The sequence below is a fragment of the Leptidea sinapis genome, chromosome Z (genome assembly GCF_905404315.1).
Source record: "Leptidea sinapis chromosome Z, ilLepSina1.1, whole genome shotgun sequence".
NCBI lineage: Eukaryota > Metazoa > Arthropoda > Insecta > Lepidoptera > Pieridae > Leptidea > Leptidea sinapis.
In genome coordinates this window covers 16,396,884-16,422,093 of record NC_066312.1, presented here as the reverse complement: position 1 = coordinate 16,422,093, position 25,210 = coordinate 16,396,884, and the positions used below count along the sequence as shown (strand labels likewise).

General features: G+C 32.8%; 1 protein-coding gene across 2 annotated transcripts; it reads right to left on the bottom strand.

Moving 5' to 3' along the window:
* Positions 1-370: 370 nt before the first annotated feature.
* LOC126978738 (dnaJ homolog subfamily C member 11) lies at positions 371-23,632 on the bottom strand. Of its 2 annotated transcripts, XR_007732691.1 has the most exons (14): positions 23,461-23,632; positions 23,010-23,184; positions 19,854-19,935; positions 19,558-19,677; positions 18,767-18,894; positions 17,995-18,186; positions 15,822-16,035; positions 12,380-12,496; positions 11,410-11,601; positions 10,334-10,467; positions 7,741-7,883; positions 6,696-6,825; positions 5,354-5,531; positions 371-3,345 (listed from the first exon to the last, which is right to left on the bottom strand). XR_007732691.1 is itself a non-coding variant. In XM_050827785.1 (13 exons), the coding sequence occupies exons 1-13, from the start codon at positions 23,527-23,529 to the stop codon at positions 5,506-5,508; spliced, it is 1,722 nt and encodes a 573-aa protein (XP_050683742.1). In that variant the 5' UTR covers positions 23,530-23,632; the 3' UTR covers positions 371-5,505. The 2 variants fall into 2 exon arrangements, 1 of the variants encoding a protein (XP_050683742.1); XM_050827785.1 differs by having other exon boundaries at positions 371-5,531.
* Between the last annotated feature and the right edge of the window lie 1,578 nt (positions 23,633-25,210).

The window sequence follows — 25,210 nt, the reverse complement described above, 5'->3', positions numbered from 1 at the left end:
GATGGCGTGCAAGGTAGAGCTGCTTAAATTGTCGGAAATCCAGTATTCGATGATCCCTTAGCAAATTGAAGCGACGTCGGAAGGCGGCTTCTACAAGAACATTCACAGATGTGTATCGAAGAGCAATTTACATAATTCTGCAGCCGAATTCGTACACGCTCCAAAGTAGGTACAAACCAGGCAGCTTCCCCACAATTATTCACTACAATGTACGCTGTTTGTCAGCAGTGAGGTTTTCTGCACATAAAACCAACATATGGAATGAATAGGCTCATTTGTAAGTCATAAAAACAGTTAGTTTGAAACCACTTCAACAGAATCATATTATTTGTAATTAGTGACATACCAGATTGAGAAATATTCAATTCCGTGAAGTTATAAGACATTTATTTTTCATCAAACACAAATATTTTTATTTTTCAACAATAAAGACAAATGCTACATTTTCTTCATATTGAGCTAGAAATTAAATACAAGAGAGTTTCGATCAAATATATACTAGATTCAGCGTTCAATATGGTAGAGTCAAACTTAATCAAAAGACCTTCAACTACAATATTTGTCAATACGAACGTATTGTAATATTATAAAAGTATATCAATAAAAATCAACCTTTTTAATGGCTGTTTATGTTTAGTTTCGTCTAGAGTTCGTTATGAACATAGACCTAATATTCCGCGATACTTTGAACGGTGGGATTGGTCTCATACGAGGCTATTGCTAGGTTAACAATAGTAAAGAAAACGCAACCAATAAGTGTCTCAACCTTGTTGCATACAAGTATAGTTAATATTGTATTGGAAAGGTTAAAAGATTCACCACTCTATCTACGACTCTATACTGTTATTGTGCAATGTCGAATGCACGCCCACTATACGTATTGAGCAGTCTTTTCTCTTGGACACTTTTTGAGCGTGATTGGTCTTGACTTATGTCCATTATATCGTACGTCAGTGGGCTTATAGTGTAGAAAGAAAATTCGTCCTTTAAACAGTGGTCAGACGACGAAATATTGGATTGAAAATACAATGTTAAGTAACGTAAAACAGAAACAGACATATACTTACTGCAATTCGCATTTTCGCAATCCTTAAAAGAACCCGGAAGCTTTAAGCGACTGTACCGCCGCTGTGGTTTGTCCAAACAAAAACAATTAATATGGTCACAAATTTGTGTGTGACAAATTTGTCATTACTTTGAATTTAGTACATATTTGATCGAGGCCAAAGACTTACAATTAGGTACACGACACGACACTTACCTGATGTAAGTGTGAAACAATATAGAAATAATTTTAAATAATAAACCGCTTGAAACTTTAATATGTCAAAAATATAAATGAAAATGTGGTTACGCCGCAGAAATAATTTCAGACACAGTGATATGACTCACTAATATACTACTATATTTCACAGGGTACAATAAAAGTAAATAAAAACCTGATTCCATCACACCTAAAAGGCCACTACGAAATTATTTCTGCTGTGACCACACTTTAGGGCATTAGATACTATATTTTTATATAATTTTGTTTTGTGTGAATACAAGAATAAATTTCATTTAACATTTAACATTAACAATAAGAGCACACTACAGCGTTGTTTTAGCATTTTCGGAATGCTTTACAATAACTATAATTAATAGCCTAGCCAATATTGAACTAATGTTTATAAAACTAATTTGTTTTTATTCTACAAGGAAGAAAAGGCTTCTATAGAAAAAACACTATGGCCGACATAATCTTTGAAATAAAACTTGAAAAAATAACTCCCGTACGTTTCCTATAAATAGTTTAGACGATTTTTTATGAGTGACGAGGCGATAAATATGTTCACCAGATAATAATTGATACACGCAGCCTAACAAAATACAGTGCCGTAAAGGGTTATTGAAATCCGGAAATTTCAAACACCACCATAATGCTTGTCACGTTAAGTAATTGGTAAGAGTTGTCTGCTCATCTGATAAGTCTTTATCACCTTTGTGGACGCAGCAGTCGGTACTATTTGGTTCCCTTATGGAACCGTATAAACATGGCGGGTTCAACCTCGATTTGATGGAGGGAAAATATAGATATGCACGGCTTTATAAATGCAGTATCTACGGTACTTACGCTGTTTCAAACAAGAGGCTTTTGAGTCTAGAAAATCAACTGGAGGCCCCAGAAGCTCTTATCTTGCAAATGATGATAGAGATGTCGAAGAAAGGAAATCCTATTCAAGTTCTAGTTGAATTGACTAAATCAATTGACTGAACCAGAAATGTGCAACGTCAATGCCGTTCGCTTGTCGCTCTGTCTGTTGGTCTGCTCGAGCCCACCAATAGTCGAAAAGACCAGCCCAGCGTTAAAAATATAATACGTGGGACAATAGGTCCCTATCATCATCCCTCACGCGTGAGATGTTTAAGCGCTTTGAAGCTATACTTACGCTACTTTAAGCTTTAGCTGTTATTCACTAAATTTAAATTAGTCTATTAGGATATCGTTGTAGGTTGGCAACACAAGTATATATTTAGAAAAAAAACAGACATTTTAATAATTTTTGATTAGCCAAATGTCGTCTTTCATTACATTCTAATTGGCGAAGACTGCGGAATACTTTATTTATTTATCGATTAACTGATTTGCGACTTTCATTCGACTACGAGATCGTATAAGAAAATAAAATACAAGAAAAAAATGACGGTAGACAGAGATGTTTATTTTAAATATTTCCAAATTGTCCGCAAATGTGGCGAAATATTGATAATTACCTAAAGTCCACATCACACAATGGAACATCATAGAAGTGGCAATGCTGAGCGTGTCAATCGTAAGCACAACGAGTAACGCTTTTCCAAGTTTTCCATGAACGAATAAACAAAATTAAACAACGTATACAATCACAATACAGTACCATATGCGAAATTTGACTCCGCTTATAATGATATTTTTGAATTATGAAATTTAACGGTCCGGTTATAATGATGCATTAATAATACGACGTTAGTTTTTCTTTTAACGAGATACCACTTAAAATGAACTACTTTAAAGATATTAATTGATTATAGTGACTAGCATTGGTTTTTTATTTGTTTTCTTCTACGTTCACTGGATGTTGGGTCTTTCCCACTTTTCTTTTGCTATTATGCGCCACATATAATGTTAAAATTATTAATAATTATTAATAACTAGCTAACGGACTGATAAACCTAGATTTTTATTTTGTAAAGTATTTACCTTTATGCGAAGTATGGTCTAAGTTTATTATTGCCAAACTATCGTGACCCTTCGATGTTATTATAAGCGGAGTCTTCTGTATCATGGTTTAACTAGTCTTGGGAATGTAACAATAAATATCCCATCTGCAACATCGAATTAAACATTACCTTATACTCCCAGCCCAAAAAAAAATTAATTAAATTTAAATAAACATTTAAAAATTCCTACAAACATAACAACCTGATAACTAACTCATTTGCTAATGCTTAGTGCTACAGTCGCGAAGCAGAATTACATAAATATTGGGCTCATACTGCTGTATTTTATACACATTTGATAACATAATAATAAATGGATCTTACATAAATAACAAATTAACCTACTTAGTATAATACGGGCGAGTGTGGATTTAAACTGCGACAGTAAGCGAAAGGTAAATATAGTCGGGGAGAAAATCTCCTCCTACTTCTTACCCGAACAACTAATTACATATTATAACTAATATTTTAAAGCGTTTTTATCTACACAGAATGTTATAGCATATAATAAACATATTATTGAAGTTATACTTCTTTAGGCGCGATATGAAAAATTTATAAAAGCACTGTAACACAAAAGTAACAGGATGAAGTTTGTTCCTAAAATTTTCTGACATTTGCGTCATTCGTTATTTTTTTATTTTGGTTTTTTCATAAATTATTACGACAGGCAAAGGGTTCAATCTCATACAGCCGTAATCATTATTTAATAATTAACTGTCAAAACCATCTTTGCAAAATTTTTACAAAATTGTTCTTTCTAAAAACGTAGAATAGCACGAGGAATAAAACATTTTAATGATTTTTGATTAGGCCAAAGAAGTATAACTTCTTGCGTGCATACATAAGTACACACACACTTTTTTATTAAAATTATCAAATGTATATAAAAAACCTGAAGTCTATAAAACTATTTTAAAGTAATATAATAATAAGAGTAATAGCATTAAACTATTAAAGTGAAAATAACTAGATATTTACCATAGATTATAATATGGTTAATGCCGTATGACGCGTTGGAGTTTGTTTTGTATATTTTGATTGCAATTTACAATTTTATAGACAGTCGAGAGAAAGTATAAGATAGTAATGATGACAAAACAAATATAATAACTGATATTTATAACTATTATAATAACGGATATCTCGACTTAAGCACAAAAATGTCTAAAATCCACAACAAATTTTTGAAAATATTTTTTTTGCGAAGGCTTGCCTAGTTGGCCTTGACAAATAAATCTATTTAAATAGAGATTAGAGAATATTATATAACTACAGACATTAATGAAGCTTAATCTGAGCATGATTCAATTTTGTTGAATTTGGCTGGTGTTTTGTATAATTTCAAAATTCACATAAAATTTCTGATATTTCGTTGTGCTTAGAACCACACATCATTTTCAAAACAAAATTTATTATTATTTTCATACTTCACCCATTTTGAGAGTGTCTTTAATAGAAAAATGTGGGCAGAAGATATGCGTTTTAAATATATTTGTACCATTATTTAGCGGACAGAAAAAGTGTATGAAAATCCAATACTTATGTTTCTTTGTTTGGCTATTTTGACAGCATATATAGCAATGATACTGGCATATAATATGGTAATATTTTAATAGGCTGTAAAATTCGAATACATTTTCGCGTACAATTTATAAAATTTATAATACCCTCTTATAAATTTGCAAGTAAGTGTAGTACAAAGAACTGCATAATTCCAAATCAAGCAAGTATTGAGGCCCTAAGATTAGCCCCGCGCCTACAAATTGCATTCTTATTAGGAATCACTTACATTTTGCCCTTGGTGAACAATGTACTTTTACTATATACACAAAAATAAAGTAAATATGGCTTTGTAAATTTGAGAACACGTCGTTAAAATTTGTAAATTAACTTATTGAGCAGTGTTTCATTGGTCTCGGAAAAACACAAAAACAACATTTCGAAAACAGGTCCATTATTTTTTACATATATATTATTTTGAGTTACATATCCTTTAAATTTAGAATAAAAATCACCGTCATACCTTACAATATAATCCAGACTATGTATTATAGTAGTTCCACAATACTAAAATAGGATTGATGCGGGAACAGCTACTATATATACCTACCTTTACATAGAAGAATCAATCAATTGTAATTAGCATTAAATTTATATTCAATGGTTTTGGTTTTGCTTTAAAAGTTGGCTTCAACTCTAGCTCGCTCGTCCCCCAGGCGCCGTCGACAGCTTGTGGCAGCTGTTCTTGGCGCGTCGATGCAATCAGGAACTATTTTTTATTCGGTGAGCTAAAACAACAGTAACATTTTAATGCCAAACGTGCTGTGATCGAATGATAAGGAATGCTCTCTACCACCAACAGTTAGCGGGTGAGTTGAATGTAGTCGGGGCTAGAAGTAAAGAACGAGAGCATCTCCCCCCGCTGTCCGCTCACCTCCCCTCAAGCGTCTTCAGTGTAGTGCTGTGCCTTTCAATTACCATGTTATCGCGTTAATACTAAAGTTGCGATGTTAATTTTATTTTTATTTTAATAATGACAGATCCGAGTGCATCTGATTCCGATAAAAAATAGTTTAAACTCAACGCCAAGTACGAGAAATGGCGAAAAATGTTTTAGACATGTGTGTTGAAGAAAGGTTGATTGAAAATTTGAGTTTCAATATACATAATAAGCCCCGCGTCCCTACTACCCCAACTAAGATCGCAAATGCGTAGTGCGAGATGGGACGTTACAGCGAACTCATCAAACTTATGTTGATAAAGGAACTCCAAATGGTCACAAACTCATCGGTGCCAACACCGAAGAATCGTGAGTGATGCCGGTTTAAATAAATAACATCTCAGTCCATCATCCATGTCAATCTGATTTTATTATTTATACTGACGTCTTTACCTAGTATATATTATTGATAGTTAAAGGTTTCGATTCTCTTTTTCAGATAATATTCACTTGTTTTTTAGAGTTGTTTTTTTTTCAAGTAAATAGTTCTATCAGTGATATTAGTTCTACTTCAAATATATGCTCATTTAATTCCGACATGAAAAAAATTATGTCACGTCATGTTGCGCAGAGAGTAGAAACTTCACAGGCTTTAGGGTAGCTTACCTACCATAATTTTTTTATGACAATAGGGGATAAGAATTTGTCAATTACCATCTTCCCAAGGAGTATCCTCCCTGCCAATAACAATGCAGTGCCGCTAAGGATTCTTGAAAAACCCAAACATTCTGAGCGCCACTACAATAGATGTCGTTATCAAAAGACATAACATGCCCAGTAATTTCACTAGCTACGGCGCCCTTCAGACCGAAACACAATAATGATTACACATCACGGCAGAAATAGGCGCCGTTGTGGTACCCATAATCTAGCCGGCATCCTGTGCAAAAGAGCCTACCACTCTTACCTGACTTTAAATATCATAAAAAAATTGTCGATGTGGTTTACTTACTGTTCCTGGGCAACATAAGAGCTTCTTTGTCCGCCACAGTGCAAACATACAGGTTGTTATGGAACATGTAACGCACTGTCAGATGTTTGTCATCGCCAACGCAAGGGTCGTAGAACCCGGGCAATTCAGACTGAAAATAATTTAATTATAGTTAATAATTTTATTACACGACATTACATCCATTTTCATAGACAATTGGTCTAATTTAAAGAATGTTATTAAATTCGACAAAAAATAATAAACTAAAGTACAGTGATTAAGTTATTTCGTAGTTTTAAGAGCGATATTACGAAGCGGAGTAGTTTTTTATGACAATAAGGGACGAGACGAGCAGGACGTTCAGCTGATGTTAATTGATTCGCCCTGCCCATTACAATGCCGCTTAGGATTCTTGAAAAATCCAAAATATCTGAGCGGCTTTACAATCGCGTTCGTCACCTTGAGACATAAGATGTTAAGTCTCATTTGTCTAGTAATTTCATTAGGTACGGCGCCCTTCAGACCGTAACACAGGTTGTAAGCAAACTTAACTTAAAAACTTGCGTTAGCACTAGACTTCAAAATTTTCCTACAATGGCATGCTTAAATTACTCAACAAGTCTCGTGCCAGATTTTGGCGAGACAACACGTCCCGAGGATGCCTCGTGTAGAGGCGAAACACGTGTCGAATTGTTTAGAGACAAATATTGGCGGAATTAACACTAAAGAAAACTCAAATCATTTATTTTCTTTTAAGTTTACTACTTATCTTTTAAATAAAAACCACATCGTTAAACACGAAGTCACAAAACTAAAAATAACCGGATCGAATGCAATGGATATTTAAAAAAGATAAAACTACTTTAAATTAAATTGACGCAAAATTTTTTATTATTTTTATAGTTCATACCCTGTTACCAGCATGTCGAATTTTGATATACATATACCAGCGACCTTGACAATAAGCCAAAAATATCTATAGATCTAGTCGCTAACTAAACAAATGTGATACGGGAATTATCCTTTAAGACAGGCCTATGAAATAGAATCTTATTTTGTATCATACCTTACTGGCATCAAGTAGCTCTAGTCTTGAATCCTTAACCAGACACTGTACAGGTATTGTCACATCAATCACCTCCCCATAGGGACTTGTTGCTTCTGAGCTGTCACCTGTCTCTTCCGGTACTGTCTCATGATCATTCGCTTCTGTAATTTAAATTACGTCGTTTAATTATATCTGGTCAAAATCATTATCTTACTTATATGAAAGCCAGATAGGAGTTTCATCGAAATAAAGCCGAAAATTAATTCTTGTCAATATACGCCCGCACACGCACATACGCGCTCGCACGCTTAGTTTGCGTATACACACACACATTAATTTTAAACCAATAAGTAACATTAGAAGTAATGTAAACAAAGATTATATTCGTTTACTTTTTTTTAGTTAAGAATTGAAATGGAGATATTTCAATAGAGGCATTAATTGCTTACCGGAGGACAAGTTTTGTTAATGTTTGTTTTAAATAATGTAAATATATATTTATAGGATTTAGAACGTGCCCTAAAAAGAAGTAATTAAATAATAAACAAAATTAATAAAAAGACGATGCATAGCAGATGTTTAGTTTTATATATAAAGAATAAGCATTAAGTTTTAAGGTCAGTTGATTGCTCCAGGTTTTATTCTAAAAGCGGCGAATAGTGAACAAGATCTTCGATTCAACAACTGAAATTGATGCATATTGTTACTGTACATTAATTTCCTTGTAATTTTGGCTCAGATAAAGAAAATATGAAGGCTACTTTTTTACTGTTTGTTTCAAAGTGTGTAGCCACAAGCTATAAAGGGACAGACAAGCTAACATTTAGAAAAAGACAATGTGCTCGAAACACTCATGAACAAAATTAATGTAACGCAAAAAAAAGTACAAAAACAAAATATTATAGATATTTGTGACAATTAAGATTAAAAAATGTCGTGCAAATTGTGCAAATGTCGTGAAAATTATTAATCAATTAAGAAAATCAACCAAATTAAGGTATAAAGAAAAGAATAATAGGAAGCTTTGGTATGCAATTGCAATGCATTTTATTCAATTTCAATTTTTCATAAAGTTTAGGAAAGATCTTCACGTATTATGAATACCATATATTGCCCTCTCTAGCTCTTCATACTGTTTCCTGCAATCTCCTTGGCATAAGCCTAATCATATGATCAATAAAATCTTGAGGTATTGCGTTCTATATCTTCCTTTTACGCGTATTTAAAAGTTCTCTCAAACTGGTGGGGGTAGGATTCTTTTCTTAATTTGCCTCCCAAGCTTCTCCCACACATGCTCTCTGGGATTTATGTCGAGCGAGCGTGCTGGCCACACCATAACATTGATATCCACACCTCGAAGGTATGCAAAGACTACACCTGAAGTATGGAGGCGTGAATTATCATGCATGAAAACAAAACTATCTCCTATTAAAAGGGCTAATGGTGCTATAATTTCTCTTAAAACTTCAGTTGCATATTTCATTCATATTCTCAATGAATCCTCCTGATACCATAACTGACCCTCCACCATATACCACTACACTATTCCATGATGTTGCACTGTGCATACCTATCTCCGGGCGTCTCTACACTTTAGTCCTTCTATCATCCGGCTTTAGGCAAAATCTGGACTCATCTGTGAATAGAACTTGACTACAAGCTTCGACTTTTTATTTTTATTCATTTCAAGAAGGGATCTCTGGCAGGTAAGTGTATGTTTATTTTGGCTAATGGCCAGTCTTCTTCTCACAGTTTTAGTGCTTACTGTAACGCCTCGAACCTCTTGGAGCTTCGTTCTTAAGTCAAGGTCCAGTTTCTAAGCACATTATTAACGATAAAACAGTCATCACTGGGCACAGTTTTCCGTTTACGTCCCTGTCCTTCCAGTCTCGTAGACTGTCCGGTCTTCTGATACCTCTTATCAACTCAGTGTATTACAGATTTTTGTAGGCACATGTTTGTAGGGGTGTGCCCAGTATAGGTCAAAGTAACAGCCCTAGCAACTTGAGTGGCGCTTAGATCTATCATTCTCAGTTTATTTGCCGTAATGATTCGCACTTAATAAAATAAACAACGCTATCAAGGCAAAACTTAAATTTAAATTAAAAATATGAGATAATTTTCGCAGAACAGGAAAACACTACATATTATCTTTATATAATATAATTATTCTGTATGTGTGTTGACAGTGGACTCTTAAGCGGCTGGAACGATATGAATGAAATTTTTTGTGTGTGTTCGAGCGGATTCGAGGATGGTTTAGATTTACAATTGAACTACCTCCAAAATGGGTGGAATAATTTTGATGATTTTTTGAGTTTCAGTGAATTTGAGATTGGTTTAGATTCTCAATTCAGTCCATATATAATTCTCCTGCCCTTGTATATGTTAAGTTAAATTTAAGTCTTGTGTACAGGACATCAGTCGGGTCCGCTAATATTATATATAATTACATAAATTTGAAAAAACATTCTAAAATTTTAATTTGTTAAAGGATTTATTTATGTTTATAGCGAGTACGCACAATAACTACAAGAAGAACAATCATTTCAAACCTTTTGCGTTCCGCTACATATGTCCATAAGTGTAATAATATTATTATGTACTATACCTGCAGGCAACTTTCCATACAATGCACGCAGTATAACAAGACCCTTCTTTTTCTCTTCATTGCTTCTAATTCTTGAGTAGGTCTCTCTCATAAGTTCCACTGTGGCGCGTGCTTGCCTCTGCAATTCTTGCAATCTAAGAATCAATAATGTTCATTTTTATTTCGAACAATATGTATGTCCATGAATATTATACAATTGAATAACAATTTCATATATTTTTTAGATTCTTTTTAAATTACAACGGTACAGGGGTTAAAGAATTACGTTTGTTTTCGTTAATTTTCAAGACACTTCATAGGCTTAGCTTAGCTTATCAACCGGATATTCGTATATCGCACTACCGACAAGTACACCAATGCATAATACGTCTAACGGCCGTTTTCAATAACCTATCTACCCTTAGTTTAACTTACAGATACATTGCTGTCACCGTTTAATGACAAGATCTTATCTATCCCAATATAGTTATAGTCCAATGCTATCTGTCAATAGGTTATAGAAATGTAAGTAAGCGTAAAAGCGATAGATTTGTCTACGTCTAGTAAGTTAAACTAAGGATAGATAAGTTATTAAAAACGGCCGTAAGACCATAAAAGACGACCATGTGCTGTTACAACTTCAGCGGCAGTCAATGCTGTGAAACCCCATGATCAAAACAAAAATGTTATCACAAAAATGGATGATTCACGTTCGGACACTCGCGTGTGTATCATACACAAGAACTGAGGCACGGTGCTTAAATCTATATACGCAATACATAGACCACGTCTTATATGAATAGATAACAAAAAAAACCAGTGGAAAAGCACAGAAAAACTCAAGAAATAGTTAATTATAAGGAGTTTGCTAGTATTTTAAATATTGTCCCATTCATGCAACATGCAAACATTCATGCAACGAAAATGATAAGCTTTTCCAAACTAAAAATGTTACCAAAATCTTTTGAGCTACGCCGTGATACTTTAAACGTATATGTACCAGATACGAATTTCACAATGGCAAATATTAATAGATTTCGGTGTCACAAAAATGCAATACAAGGCGATCACAATAATTAACAAGACAAAATATATACCTTTCAAAATTAGCTTCCATAGATCGCTGCCGGTCCCTATCTCTACGTTCCCTCGCGACTGGGTCCAGATACAACTTCTTGAGAACCAACCACGACACTATAGGAACTATTGACGCGTAGAAAACCGGCGCTGGTATTACTTCCTCGCATAAGTGTATTGGCACTACAACAGTTTGCGACGCACAGGACCATCTGTTCAGATAATGGTGCTTATAAGCTATCTAAAGTTTCATAAGTGAAGGTACAGCATTTGATACAATATAGACGAATGGTTAGTGACCCTGACTACTAAGCTAGAGGTCCCGGGTTTGAACCCCGGTAGGTGAAATCATTTATAATATTATGATGAATATGAATGTTTGTTTCCGAGTCATGGATGTTTACCTATATGTATTTATGTATGTTTATATAAGTATATTGTATAAAATATATCGTTGTCTTGTACCCATAGTACAGGCTATGGGTTTGGTGCAAGATAATTTGTGTAAAAGTGTGTCAATATAAAAAAAATATATATGTAATAGATATCTGGAACCATAAGACTTGAAATTTGGTAGAAATATTTTTTTTCGGACGTTACGAAATTTCTTCGCAAGATGAGCGTACGGGCGGTTAATTAATAACATCTAATTGTAATACTATAGCACTTAAATACGTATAAAACATGCAGGCACAGTATTTTTGCATCCGCGTGTACGACGTCGGGGGCAACAGCTAGTGTTAAATAACTGACTGCTGAGTGTCATCGATAGGGCGAGGCAAAACTTTACGCCGTTTATGAGGCACAGGTCCATACGCAATAAGATGTCACTCAGGACACATGAAAGAGATTTTACTCTTATTGAAAAAATAATTAGTTAATTTTAACGACTAGCGCAATTCGCCTTGTCATACAATGTACGATAAATATGAACACCAAAAAAAGTATAGATTATTAATCATATGGAATTGTCAGGTGATTGATTCTTACTTTAGTTTTAGCATAACTCCACTGGGAACCCCTAACATAACTGCGGCAGACACGCAAGTGTTCTGGGATACCTTCTTCTCAGCGCCATACTCTGCGATCGCACCAAAAGTGCCAAACCTGTAATAAAATTATAGTAATAATTTGTAAATAAACACTACAAAATATTGTTTTATTTAGGACAAAATCCTAATAAAAATTATCGTGTACACGAATCAAATACCGAATATTGCAGGAAACTGTAATTTAAAATGCAGATACAAAACAACACAAAGTTCATAATTATATAGACATAATACAAGTAAGTGAATAAATTGGACAATTATAAACAACTGAGCAAAATCTTAATATCTTAATATATTTAAATTACGTGACACGTTATTTGCCCGCGATGGACTCTTAAATGAACGGATTTGAATGGGGATCACTTCATGGAGTCCAGTTTGGTCCAACTTGAGAGATAGGATAGTTTTTATTTCGATTTATTACCCATAATTATTTTTATTTTAATATTTGTATTGTATGGACCTATTTTCTATGAGAGAATTTAGTGACGCACGGTTTGACAGTTCCTCTGTGGAACAATTTCATTATAACAACAGGTAGCATTTTTACGAAACAATTCTTGATGTTTTGAAATTTTATTGGCAAATTCGGAATGGACTCCTAAACTAATTAACGGATTTTAATGGGGATTAATTCATCGAGTGTAGTTTCGTCCAACTTGAGAGATAGGATAGTTTTTATTTCGATTTGAAACCCATAATTATTTTAATTCCAATATTGGTTTTGTATGGACATATTTTCTATGAGAGAATTTATTGACGCACAGTTTGACAGTTCTGCTGTGAAACAATTTCATTATAGTTAACAACAGGGAGCAAAAATACAGAACGTCTTTGACAGGGAGCATATTTTACAAAATAATTCTTGGTGTTTTGAAATATTATTGACAAATACATAAAAAAATCAATATTTTTTTATCATGCACAGAGCAACGTCTGTCGGGTCAGCTAGTATTGTATAAAATTTTCATTGCAACCTGGGCAATATTACAATATGTTTGTAAACTACATATCTGATTACCTAATATATCAAGATTATACTCATGTGTAATGTGAGCAGAAAACCGGACACAAGCACAGAACAACAACAAACAAACAAGCACAGAACAACAACAAACAATTCCCATAATTCCATTGTACAAAACAATGTCTGAATACTGAGTTTGAAATTATCTAAATAACTAGCCGTTCCCGCCCTCTTCGCTGGGCGAATTTTAAAAGGAAACAACATTGGAATTCGAAAAATAAGTAGCCATAAATTTCGCATCGAATGGCGGTAGTTTCGTGTCGATACGATCAGTGGTTTAAGCGTGAAAGTGTTTCAAACAAACACCATTTTCATTATATTTATATATAGATGATGATGTTGGTATTGGGAAACATGTTGATTTTAGTATTTCCATTTCTAGGTATCGATACATTTTGTTCCAAGCCGGATTCGTGTATTTTAGCTATTACATATAGCTACAACACCATGACGTAATGCGTTTTGCTATGGGGTCATGCTGATTTTTTTTATGACAATAAGGGACGAGACGAGCAGGACGTTCATCTAATGGTAATTGATACGCCCTGCCCATTACACAATGCAGTGCCACTCAGGATTCTTGAACCCAAAAAATCTGAGCGGCACTACAATTATTGCGCTCGTTTCTTTGAGACATAAGATGTCAAGTCTCATTTGCGCCCATTAATTTCACTAGCTACGGCGCCCTTCAGACCGAACACAGTAATAGGTACTTACACATTACTGCAATTGCTCTCGTCATCAAGAGACATAACATGGCTAGTCATTTCTAGCTACGGCGCCCTTCAGACCGACACACAATAATGATTACACATCACGGCAGAAAAGGGCGCCGTTGTGGTACCTATAATCTAGCCGGCATCCTGTAAAGGAGCCTCCCACTGGTAAATAACCTCCTCATGCTAATAATATAGTTCCTACGCTGCAGGTGAGAGAATTATTCATGCGATATATCAGCTTCATTATAAACAGTAATTTATGTAAAAATTTAATAATGTTCATACAAATCATTTCCTACCCAATTATTAAAAGGGTGCAAAAAAGTGATACTGGCAGTTTCTTGCGACATTTCTTCACACTCAAAATGATTTATCGTTCATCGAAAAGGATCCTCAAGGAATCACTTTCGAAAAAATATATTTTTATCAATTAATTGACTCTTTGAAAAATTGTTTATGATATAATATATAAGATTTGACAGAATAAACATATAACTATTTTAATATTTAAACATAAAACTATAATTACAATATGAAAACAAAGTCACATGGCATAGATCAAAAAATCAAAAATAAGTACTATCACATAGGTATATTAACTACAGTTGCTCTGCACTCTGTTTAGCACACGAAACATCGGTAAAAAAAGTACTTTAACTGCAATGTTAAAAACTGTATTTTTTTGTAAAGTTTATATTAGAGAGATTATATTTATATCACATCCGCAATCTTGAAGGTCCCGAAGTGGTATCAGATCGGGAATACAACATCCGTCATATGATATGTTGTTAATGAAACACACGATTGTGGAATGATACATATCAACGTGATCCGGTAGGAATTTCGCATTTCGTAGTGACAATTGGCTGCTGATATTAACATGAACTACTCCTTTGTTTCCAGTTACTACGAAGCGTACCAAATAGAGGAGCAGAGAAAAAAAACCACATATATAAAAGGCAAAACATATTTTCCGGCCGGCAACACTACTGTGATACCTATGGTGTTGCAAGAGAATGTGGGCGGCGGTGATCACTTAACACCAGTTGACCCGTACGCTCGATTGTCCTCTTGTTCCATAAAACAAACATATGTACGCAAAGCCAAAGAATCAAGTAGAAATAATCAATCGGGAGATGACTTGATCGTCAATGATTAGAGCTGCTCTACCCCCGCTAAGAGTTGAGAACAGTATTTATTAATATTAGTACATAAGATCATATGTTTCTATATACATGTAGATATAGTGTCGTAATGCATGCAATTAATAAGATTCAAAATGAAATCGTAACAAATATTAAGTGTACAATATAATTTTCAAATATCAAGCTAAATAATACCTTTGACAAAAGCCTTTATTCGAATAATATTACCTAAAGTTTTTATTCATATAATAAGTACCTAAAGTTTTCAATTTATCGCTATAATATCCCCATTCTATCACGTGTTAGTCAAATTTGTTAATTATTATCATATAAATCGCTGAGCGGGCGCAGCCACGTGGCAGTGTGAAAAACTTTTGTTGAAGTGTCTCAAATTAATTGCTTTCGTGGTCACATTATAGCCCACTTGGCCGTGTAAGCGAATTCTACTTTCGCGAAATATTAACATGAATAAATATACAAAGTACTTACTTCAAGGCCAGTCTCAGTTTCATGTCGTGCTGTGGTACCTTTCTCATTATATTGAATGAAATAAAAGAATGAGGATTTCCAATCTGTACAGCAGAGTTGAGGTGATATTTCTCAGAATCTCGAACGTAAGTTGAAGTCATAGATGAGCCACCTTGCCCTCCAGCTCTATATGTCAAATAGCCAACGGAATGGGCATCTAGTTGTAATGCCATAGCTGAAATATAAATAACAGCATTAGTAAGCTATCAGTGGCGCAAACGCTATTGTTGTTGCCTCGTATCTGAGGCACTCGGTGGGGACGTATAGTAAACTGACCAAAAAGCTTATATATGGCTCAAGGTCTTTCCTCATCCATCTACCAAACCAGCATGAAGAAAAACGAAGCTTGCAATGTACCTGATGGTACATGCAATTTTTGTTTTGAAGATATCCATAGTATCAAATAAAGATATACACGGGATTTTTCCCGCTTGTCTACATCTATTGTGTTATAAAGAAACGCGAAGTAAAGTTTTTTTTTGTCATACCTTGGTCACTACAGAATTACATGACAAGAAGAAGTAATTTTAAACTTGGAGTAAATTTACATCGCGTAATAAGACAGCTAATATGTATATGTATATCAGTGCGAGTTTACCAATGGGAGGCTCCTTTGCACAGGATGCCGGCTAGATTATAAGCAGTAATGTGTAAGCATTACTGTGTTTCGATCTGAAGGGCGCCGTAGCTAGTGAAATTACTGGGCAAATGAGACTTAACATCTTATATCTCAAAATGACGAGCGCAGTTGAAGTGCCGCTCAGAATTTTTCGGCGGCCATTGAACGGCGATGCGATCTAGAGAGCATACTTTACTCAGACTTTACTTACGTAAAACTTAGCTGAGTATGATAAAACACGAACTTGACTAATGCATTGCGCTATCTTAGCTTAAGCTCAGCATAATTTCAGCTGTCAAATGACTCTAACGAAATCAAAGATTATGCTAAGCTTACACTCCGCTAAGTCACTCTAAAGATCTCAGTCTTAATGACGCTCAGGTATTCATATCACATAACAATGCCAAGGTGTTCATTTTACAGTATCGTTAGAAGTTGTAAAACGTTCATGTATAATGTACTTGTCAGTGTTGACTTCTTAACGGAAGCAAATCACCGGAAGTGATGCGGTTCCGTTAATACTAGACTGCATAGGTCATAGCTTCTAAGCAGAGCTTTCCTGGTTAGCTTTTATCTTTTTTTTAATATTTATTTCAAATGCAATGTAATTTATAGCTTAAAATATACTAACACACACTTAAACTTTAAGAAGCTTATCTGTGTGTGAAGCCAATTAAATTAAATTACACAAATATTTAAAAAGAAAATAACAATTATTTAGAATTTCAGTTATTACAACATAGATCTTATTTTAGACAAAGTAGTATAGAATAATTATCGGCTAAACAATAACAATTACAAATTAGTTGTCTTCTAGATAAAATTACATTAATGAAGAATTTTGTAAAAATATATTTTACTGTAAAAAAAAGCGTGGGGTGTAGAAGAATTATTATTTTAATAATATCTTAAAAAGCTAACTATAGCGTGCTTTTTAAGATATCGGTCCTCGATAAATCTACAAAGTTTGAACGAAATCTAGCCGTTTAAAGTGGGTCAAAATCGCGCCCAAAGAAGTCGGTTACAAACATACAGGTGAAGCTAATATAAAGTGTATAAAAAAGTACCTTTTTAATGATGACATACTTATTTTTATTTGTGTGTACTTTTTGAATCTGTATGGGTGTCTGGTTTAAATATAGAGGAATGACGTAGTTGTTTGCTCTAGTACCACGTTTTTCCAGATTTTGCTAATTTAAATGACATCTTTGTTCAAGTAAATTGTGTTATATGAGGCAGTCGTTGGATTTCTTCAAGGAATTTTGATTCATTTATTTCTGATAATAAACGGAATTTAACTTTATCAAATATCTTGTTGATATGACGTGGGTACTAAAAATGGAGACACATTAAAGGTCGGCAGGGCTTTTGTGAATACTCTGGTGTTGCAATCAAGAACTGTGATGAGCAATGTGACCATAATAATATCAGCTTGTTTCTCATATTTCCTATCCAATTGGGCCTCCTATTCCATTAAAAAAACTGTTATAATAATAACATAAAAATTGTAATTACTTGTAACAAGATTTGGTATGACCCCTTGTGGCAAGAACTGCAGTCCTGTGCCGCAGTTAACAAACATAAGTCTGGATATGGTTCTAAATATCTTGAACCCTAACATGAGCCCATTTCCAATGCCACATTCCACCTCAGTCCATCCTCTCTCTGAAGTTAAATGTCTATTGGTTATGTTCATGGATCCAGAGCCTAAAAAAACACAAACTAAATAAAACATTTTTTATATTGTAACAAAAAGCACATAAGACATTTATTTTCTCAAAATAGTTTTATTCAGAATTCTGAATGATGTCAATCAAAGCAAGTCTGAGAGAGAAAGCGAAGAAACTCGGGGTATTCTTTTACATGCTCTTTTAAAAAATACAGATCATACAGTGTGTATCATAATCTAGTCCCATGCTGTCTGATCGCTTAGACATTTTGTTATTGAGTAGTAAGATGTACAGAAAAGTCTTTTTTTAATGATACAATACAAGTGAAAAAGTTGATCCATATTTCTATGAGATATCTCATAAAATTTTATAAATTTGCCTGAACATCTCATCTCTAGCTAAATGCGTTTTAGTTGCGCGTGTATTAGTTTAATTAATAAAGATTTCACTGCATTAGATTTTAAAATAATACTTAAAAAATAATACTATAAAATAAAGTAATAATATAAAATAGTCAAAAGACTATAAAATAAAAACTGTAGTTAAACATGGAGTGTAGTCATAATTCAACACCATTGTTTTTTTAATTTTTGAAAAATCAAGTAATATGTGTTTACCAATTCCATTTTGTGTTGAAATGTTTCCTGATAGAGTTGCTGTATTACGTAGTGTCACTGGTGCATCAATAGATTGTTGAATAGTCATTCCAGAAACTTCAATACTAGGTATGAAGGTAGAATCCTCACTACAAAAGTTGATCAGAAGAATGAGTTTTTACATATAAAAGCACATCTGTTGGTGATTACAACTGCCTAAACCAATTTAGCAATTAGCAACTATATAAATGATACAAATAAAGATTAAACTATGTCCCATGTAAAGGTGCTACCAATTATAGAGGAAGAGACTACTTAGCGCCTATCTACTAATACTAATAATTCAAATTAAATCATAATACATATTATGTTATTTTATCTTTTATTTCTTTCATTAGTATTTATTATGGACATGGTCTTCGCGCGACATTTTATTCTCAAATATGTTTGCACTCACTCTTGACAGTTAGGTATAAGGAGTAAGTAATGAACTCCAGGATTATATTATGATATAGGCACCTTCACAAAAGCATGTACATCTACCTAATAGACACACACTACTCCTGATTCCTTTGTGTTGTAAGAGTGTAGGTGGTGATCCCTAAACATCAAGTCGCTGATACAGTTGTTTAATGTTGTCTTACTTAAAGATTGAATGTCACTTGTACCAGTAAAAATCTTTCTGCAACAAAAATAGTTGCAGTGGCATGACTGAATTGGACAAATGCTAAAATATAAAAAATAATTATTACTCTTCTTTTTCATTAAAAATAATTAACCTCTTACTTGATATTGGATATAAAGAAACTTACATGATTTCATACTCATCATAGTACTTCATAAATAGATCAGTTGCATTGATAGACAATGTAAGTGTGCCCCGGGGATTTGCACTTTGTTGCAGTCTCCTTTCTTCTCTCTCGCGTTTTAATCTTTCAAATGTAGAAAATGAATTTAATTTCTATATACTATTATATTATAAGTATACTGTCTGTACTAATAAGGATCTCTAATGAAATTAAGATTCTACAAATTCTATAAACATTTTTAAGTATGTTTTAAGAAGTAATAAATGTTAAACAGATTGTGATATTACTGAAAAGTATACCTTTCATATTCTTCTCTTATTTCCTTTGGTGTTCTTGTACGGAAAATAATTTCCCACCCATCTACTTCTAAACCTCTCTTACCTGAATATTAAATAAATTATTAAAAATTTATCATTAGTATTTTCGAATGAAAACAGCCTTGTCAGTAAATTAGTCTTAAAAATTCAAGCTAATAGAAGACAGACTGTGAGCTGTTCTTGTTTTGTACACAATCATCTAATAATTTACCTTGTTATTTACTCATATTGTAATTAAAATCTGCCAGCACTAAAAGCCTGCTAGGTGCCTCCTAGTTGATTGCTTTATAAAAATGTGGTGGTGAATCTCTACTCTATAACCACTCAAACATCCTTCCTTGACAGCCAGCCATTGCCTGTATGTTGTGATGCCTCAATCAACTTTGTCTATAAGTAGTCAATTAAAAGTGTAATATCTAGACAATTACTAACTACATTGAAGCCTAATTTAACAAACAGTTGAAACAATAGAAAATCAAAATGTGTTAACATATTTTTTTCAACCCAAAATTTTAAATTAGTTTGAAGCTCAAGGAAGTATTTTTAATCTTGAAAAACTTGAAGTTTATAATAAAAATGGAAATATAATAATTTTCTTGATACTAGTATAGTATTAATAAAACCCATAGGTATATTACGATAAACTAGTTCAAAACACACATTCAACTTGCAACATTATGAATAAGCTACAGAGCTGCCAGTAAGTATTGGCAATGTAGATTTTATGGTATATTTGCCTGTTACAAGAAATTATTAAGAAATTAACCAAAAAGCCAGGATGTAGCAATCACACTTTCTCTAGCATAATAAATGTTGTTACAGATATAATATGTTTATGAATTGGTTATTAAAATATCTTGAGGTTTAATTTATATATACATTACAAATACAATAAGTTAACTGGGTAATTCTACAAAGAGAGGTATTAAGTCCATAGAGAATATGGGCACTGAGAAAAGTTGCTGCTTTTACATTAAACACTTTCTTATTTTTTTCATTGCTTGTATATAGACTAGCGGCTTTTAAGCAATACAAATAATCTGACTTGCGTTAACGAGGATAACTTTCATATTACCTAAACCTATGCTATTCACTAAATGAACATGTTTTAATCATAAAATTAAATAAAAAAGTAAATTAAAGGCTCTCTCTTGATTATATTAACAAAAAATTAATGCTTCAGCTTTCTACACATTCACCAACTCTTTGAAACAGTAGAACATCCTCTGCCCTTTCAGAATAATATTTGGCATAGGTAATGGCTGAACAATCTGATATTCTGAGATAAAAGAAATATTGTTTTCTTCGACTTTAAATAAGTTTCAAGTTTTGTCCCCTATTTTACAGAAAATTATCTGTATTTCGTCATCTTCTCAACCCATACACATGGCCACGTAATGTACTTTGATTTTTAGAGAGTAATTTACACTGTTCATAAATGTTTATTTGGATGTCGATGGTTTTTATTCACCCTCTATATGGTGCTTGCCACCTTTTGGTGTAATGACTTATTCACTGTCAAATGGATTCTCTTTCTCGTTTTTGGACTCCGAATCCAGCCCGTAAACATCTTTGACTCAGAGACGAGCTTTTTCATTAGAGTAGTATATTATGATATCAATTTTGAAATGATCACAATCTTCATTGCAAAAGCACAATAAAGACTTTATTTTCAATTTTTTTTGGATCTTCAATTTTCCATAACACTTGATGGACATGCAAAGTACTGGGAAAAGTCTTTATTGGTTCTTTAGCACTTAAGTATCATTTTCATCATAAATATCGAAAATATTGGTGCTTGGACCGTTCTTCTGAATAGCATTTGACAAATCTCTCAGAGATGTCTTTATTTAAGCTATATCTTTGCCAGCTACTAATCGGTTTGCTGATCTTTTTCAAACAGCTCTGACACCATCAGGAGAGAAAGATAACAATAGTTTGATCATTAATATTTGACATCGATAGTTAGTTATCGAAAGATTAGTTAAATTGTGAAGCACAAGTTGTTGCCTACACTCTCTTGCTTTCTTTTTCCATGTATTTATGCCTTATGTTAATCTAAATGAGTCATTTGGTTGACAGTCTTTATAATACCTTTCTCCTTCTTTTTTAAATATTTTGACTAATGAAATGATTAAAAATGATCATTTCATATTGTAGTCTCTCAGCTTAATGTTTCTACTGTAACCTCTCTTAATGATGTGTTAACCTTTTCCCTGGTGCCATGATCTCTAACAATATGAGATAATAATATAATAACAATGAGAAACAACAAACAAAGACACAATGACTTCACAAAACCACCACTTTGTACCAATGTGTTACAACAACTAACAAATAATGGTGCTATTATGGGTCACATGTTTTGCATTGCTAACTTCATGTCAATAGATCTTGAGCACTATTTGGAATATGGCCGTTTTATATGTATTTGTAGTAGTGAAATGAAATTTGCCAGGGTAGATACCAAAAATCAGTGAAACAAAAGGATTTAAAATATTCATAATGAATAATTTAAAATATTTCATATAAATAAATATTGTTCTCTTTCTCCTTAACAAAACTTAAATATATATATTGAAATGTGTTTAGCATACTTTAGTTTAATAATTGATGCAAAGATATATATCATTTGCAAATTAAACTGAAACCAACAGGGGGATAACCCAGGTTAGACAGTTAGGCATTTAATCTTAACCTTATTTAATAAAGTACATTTAGGTGATGTGTTTAATTGCAAAAATAACAACTTTAAGAATAAAATTTCTATTTTACCTAATTGCCGAACAAGTTACCTCTTATTGTAGAATTAACCAACTAAAGAAATATACTAGGATAATCAATTCTAAAATACAACTCACTAAATGATTATAACTTTGTCCTACACAGCATTTTTGTTGGCAAAAGAGTTCCTTATAAATTAGATCACACCCATTACTTATCAGTCATCTAGTCACATTGGCTAGACTAAAAAAAAATTATATACAGGTCATCTGGGCCTCTTTAATTGAGGATGTTAGATACTCTAAAGAAAAAGCTGCACTGGTTGCCTGGATGTTTGAGTGGCCAAATCACTACTGATTGATTGATCTTAAATTATATATTTTGTGTAGTTTATAATTTGTCTTTACTAATTACCTAGAGTATCATATATTGCTCTTTTGTGTGAGTCAGAAAGTACTTCATAGGCCTCTTTAACTTTATTAAATATTTGTTCAGCCCATTTCTGTTTATTTGGATCTGTACTATGTTTATCGGGATGAAACATGCGCGAAAATCGCCTATAAGCACTATTTATCTCCTCTGGAGTGGCCTGTAATAAAATAAAAACTTAAGAAATAAACATAATATATAAGATTAATAATAAATTATTAAAAAAATTATAAAAACTTAAAACATTTAACGATTGCAAGAATTCGTCAAACGCGAAGTAACCTATAAAATTATTATATTGTTAATAGATAAGAAAAAAAGAAAATCTATTTGTTTTTTTATCATGATATGCTACATATTATATTAGTGAGATATCAAGCAAAAAAATGTGGTATGTATTATATAATGTGGATAAAAAAGGATAATATTTTTTTACTGTTTTGGAGATATTGAGCAACTGATAATAATTGTCTTCAAGCAAAATATTCTCTCCCTCTTCATCCATTATACTTTGAATATAATATTATTTCTCAAAATAAAAGCGTTGAATAAACTGAAGAATTAGGAAAGGAGACCTATGTATTCACTTAGAAAGTTAGAACATCATATTTGACTGATGTAAAAAAATGTAAAGATAAATGACAAATGTTCATCTGAAAGTTGAAACCAAGAATGACAATCGACAGTTTTTTTTTTATTTTATGACCTGGTTACTAAGACCTTAAGGTCAGTCTTTTTTTATTATTTATGCTTTTCGTATTACAGCTCACTAACCACTGCACTTCACATTATTTTATATTGTTAGAATTATATATTTCATATATTTATATACTAGTTTATAACTACTTTAGTTTTTTATTAAACTGATTAGGTGGAGGTGGGTGGAACATTTTTTTGTATCACTGAGCCAGCACTAATCTATTAATTAGATATTATTGGCAGTCGAAAATAAGGTGTACCACAGTTTTTCAATACCCAGCCTTGCAAGGTTTGACGGTGCTGTATTATGGCCAAAACGTAATCTATCTAAAGTGGTAATAATGATTATACCAAAGTCTGACAGCTATGCTTTCTTGTTTGCGGCCACACCATTATCCTTTATTATCTTGATCTTTCTTACACATTTCTTACCATAACTAATGAATTTCCTGTTCAATATATTGGAGACAATCACAGAAATTTCTATTACATTTTTAACATACTTTAAATGAATGAATACCTTCTTATCCAGTCTTATCAGGAATTTCGTTTTATACCTCCATGTGATGGCATCCCACAGGAATTATACTAGATATTCTGAAGGTGGTATTTAGTATCAAATCAAAATCAATCAAGTAGGTCAAGGGAATGACACTAAGAATGTCAAAAGTTGTCTTTCCTTATATTGCCACTTCAGAAAGAGTTGACCATTAATGAGAAGAAGTAGTAAGAAACTCATTGCCACTCTTTTAAATCAACATTTACAGCTTCATCTTTTTAGAAATCATTTCGGTTACAATATAATTATGTAAAACGACGCAACAAAAATACTCACACTATTCTAATCATTATTATTACATATTCTTTATTTTATAAAAAAGAGATTAGATTTTACCCAATTAGACCACTTTATAAACGTACATTATTGACAATCGTAAAAATATGCCATCACAGTTTTTCTTTTTTTCAAATTCACTTTACGACTTTTTTTGTTTGTAATTTTATCTTATTTTTGAAGGAGCAAATAAAGGGAAGGAATTTTAATCTTCTTAAGGTTTAGTAAAATGTATTTTTAGCCTGTCTATATAATAAAAGTCTGTCACAATATTTTCAGACCCAGAAACATTAGCATACTTCATCATACTATTTCAAAGAAACTCACTTTATTACTTAGCAATAATCATGCTGGTCGTCTGTCAACCTAATAAAAAAGACAATAAACAGGCAATAATTTAATCAGGTATATATGTGTCATCTGCGGCTCGGATTGTCGTGGGTGTAAGGTATAATATTTTACATTGACACACTGTATATCATTGCTACAAAGATGGTTTAAGTACGTATTGCTTTTGTTGCCTAGTTTTTAGAACGCATGGGTATAAAAAACTCTAAGTTTGTGTTTATTGAATTTCTGAACATTACCTTTAATAATTAGGTTTGTAATATTATGGTAGAAAATCTTTCTTATCATCTCAACAGTATTATCA

Coding starts and splice junctions, on each gene's coding strand:
- LOC126978738 (XM_050827785.1), bottom strand. CDS start 23,529: ATGGATGAAGAGGGAGAGAATATTTTGCTTGAAGACAATTATTATCAG. Junction 6,826..7,740: donor AGCTACTTGATGCCAGTAAG/GTATGATACAAA, acceptor AATTATTTTCAG/TCTGAATTGCCCGGGTTCTA. Junction 5,532..6,695: donor TCTTATGTTGCCCAGGAACA/GTAAGTAAACCA, acceptor CTGTTGTTTTAG/CTCACCGAATAAAAAATAGT.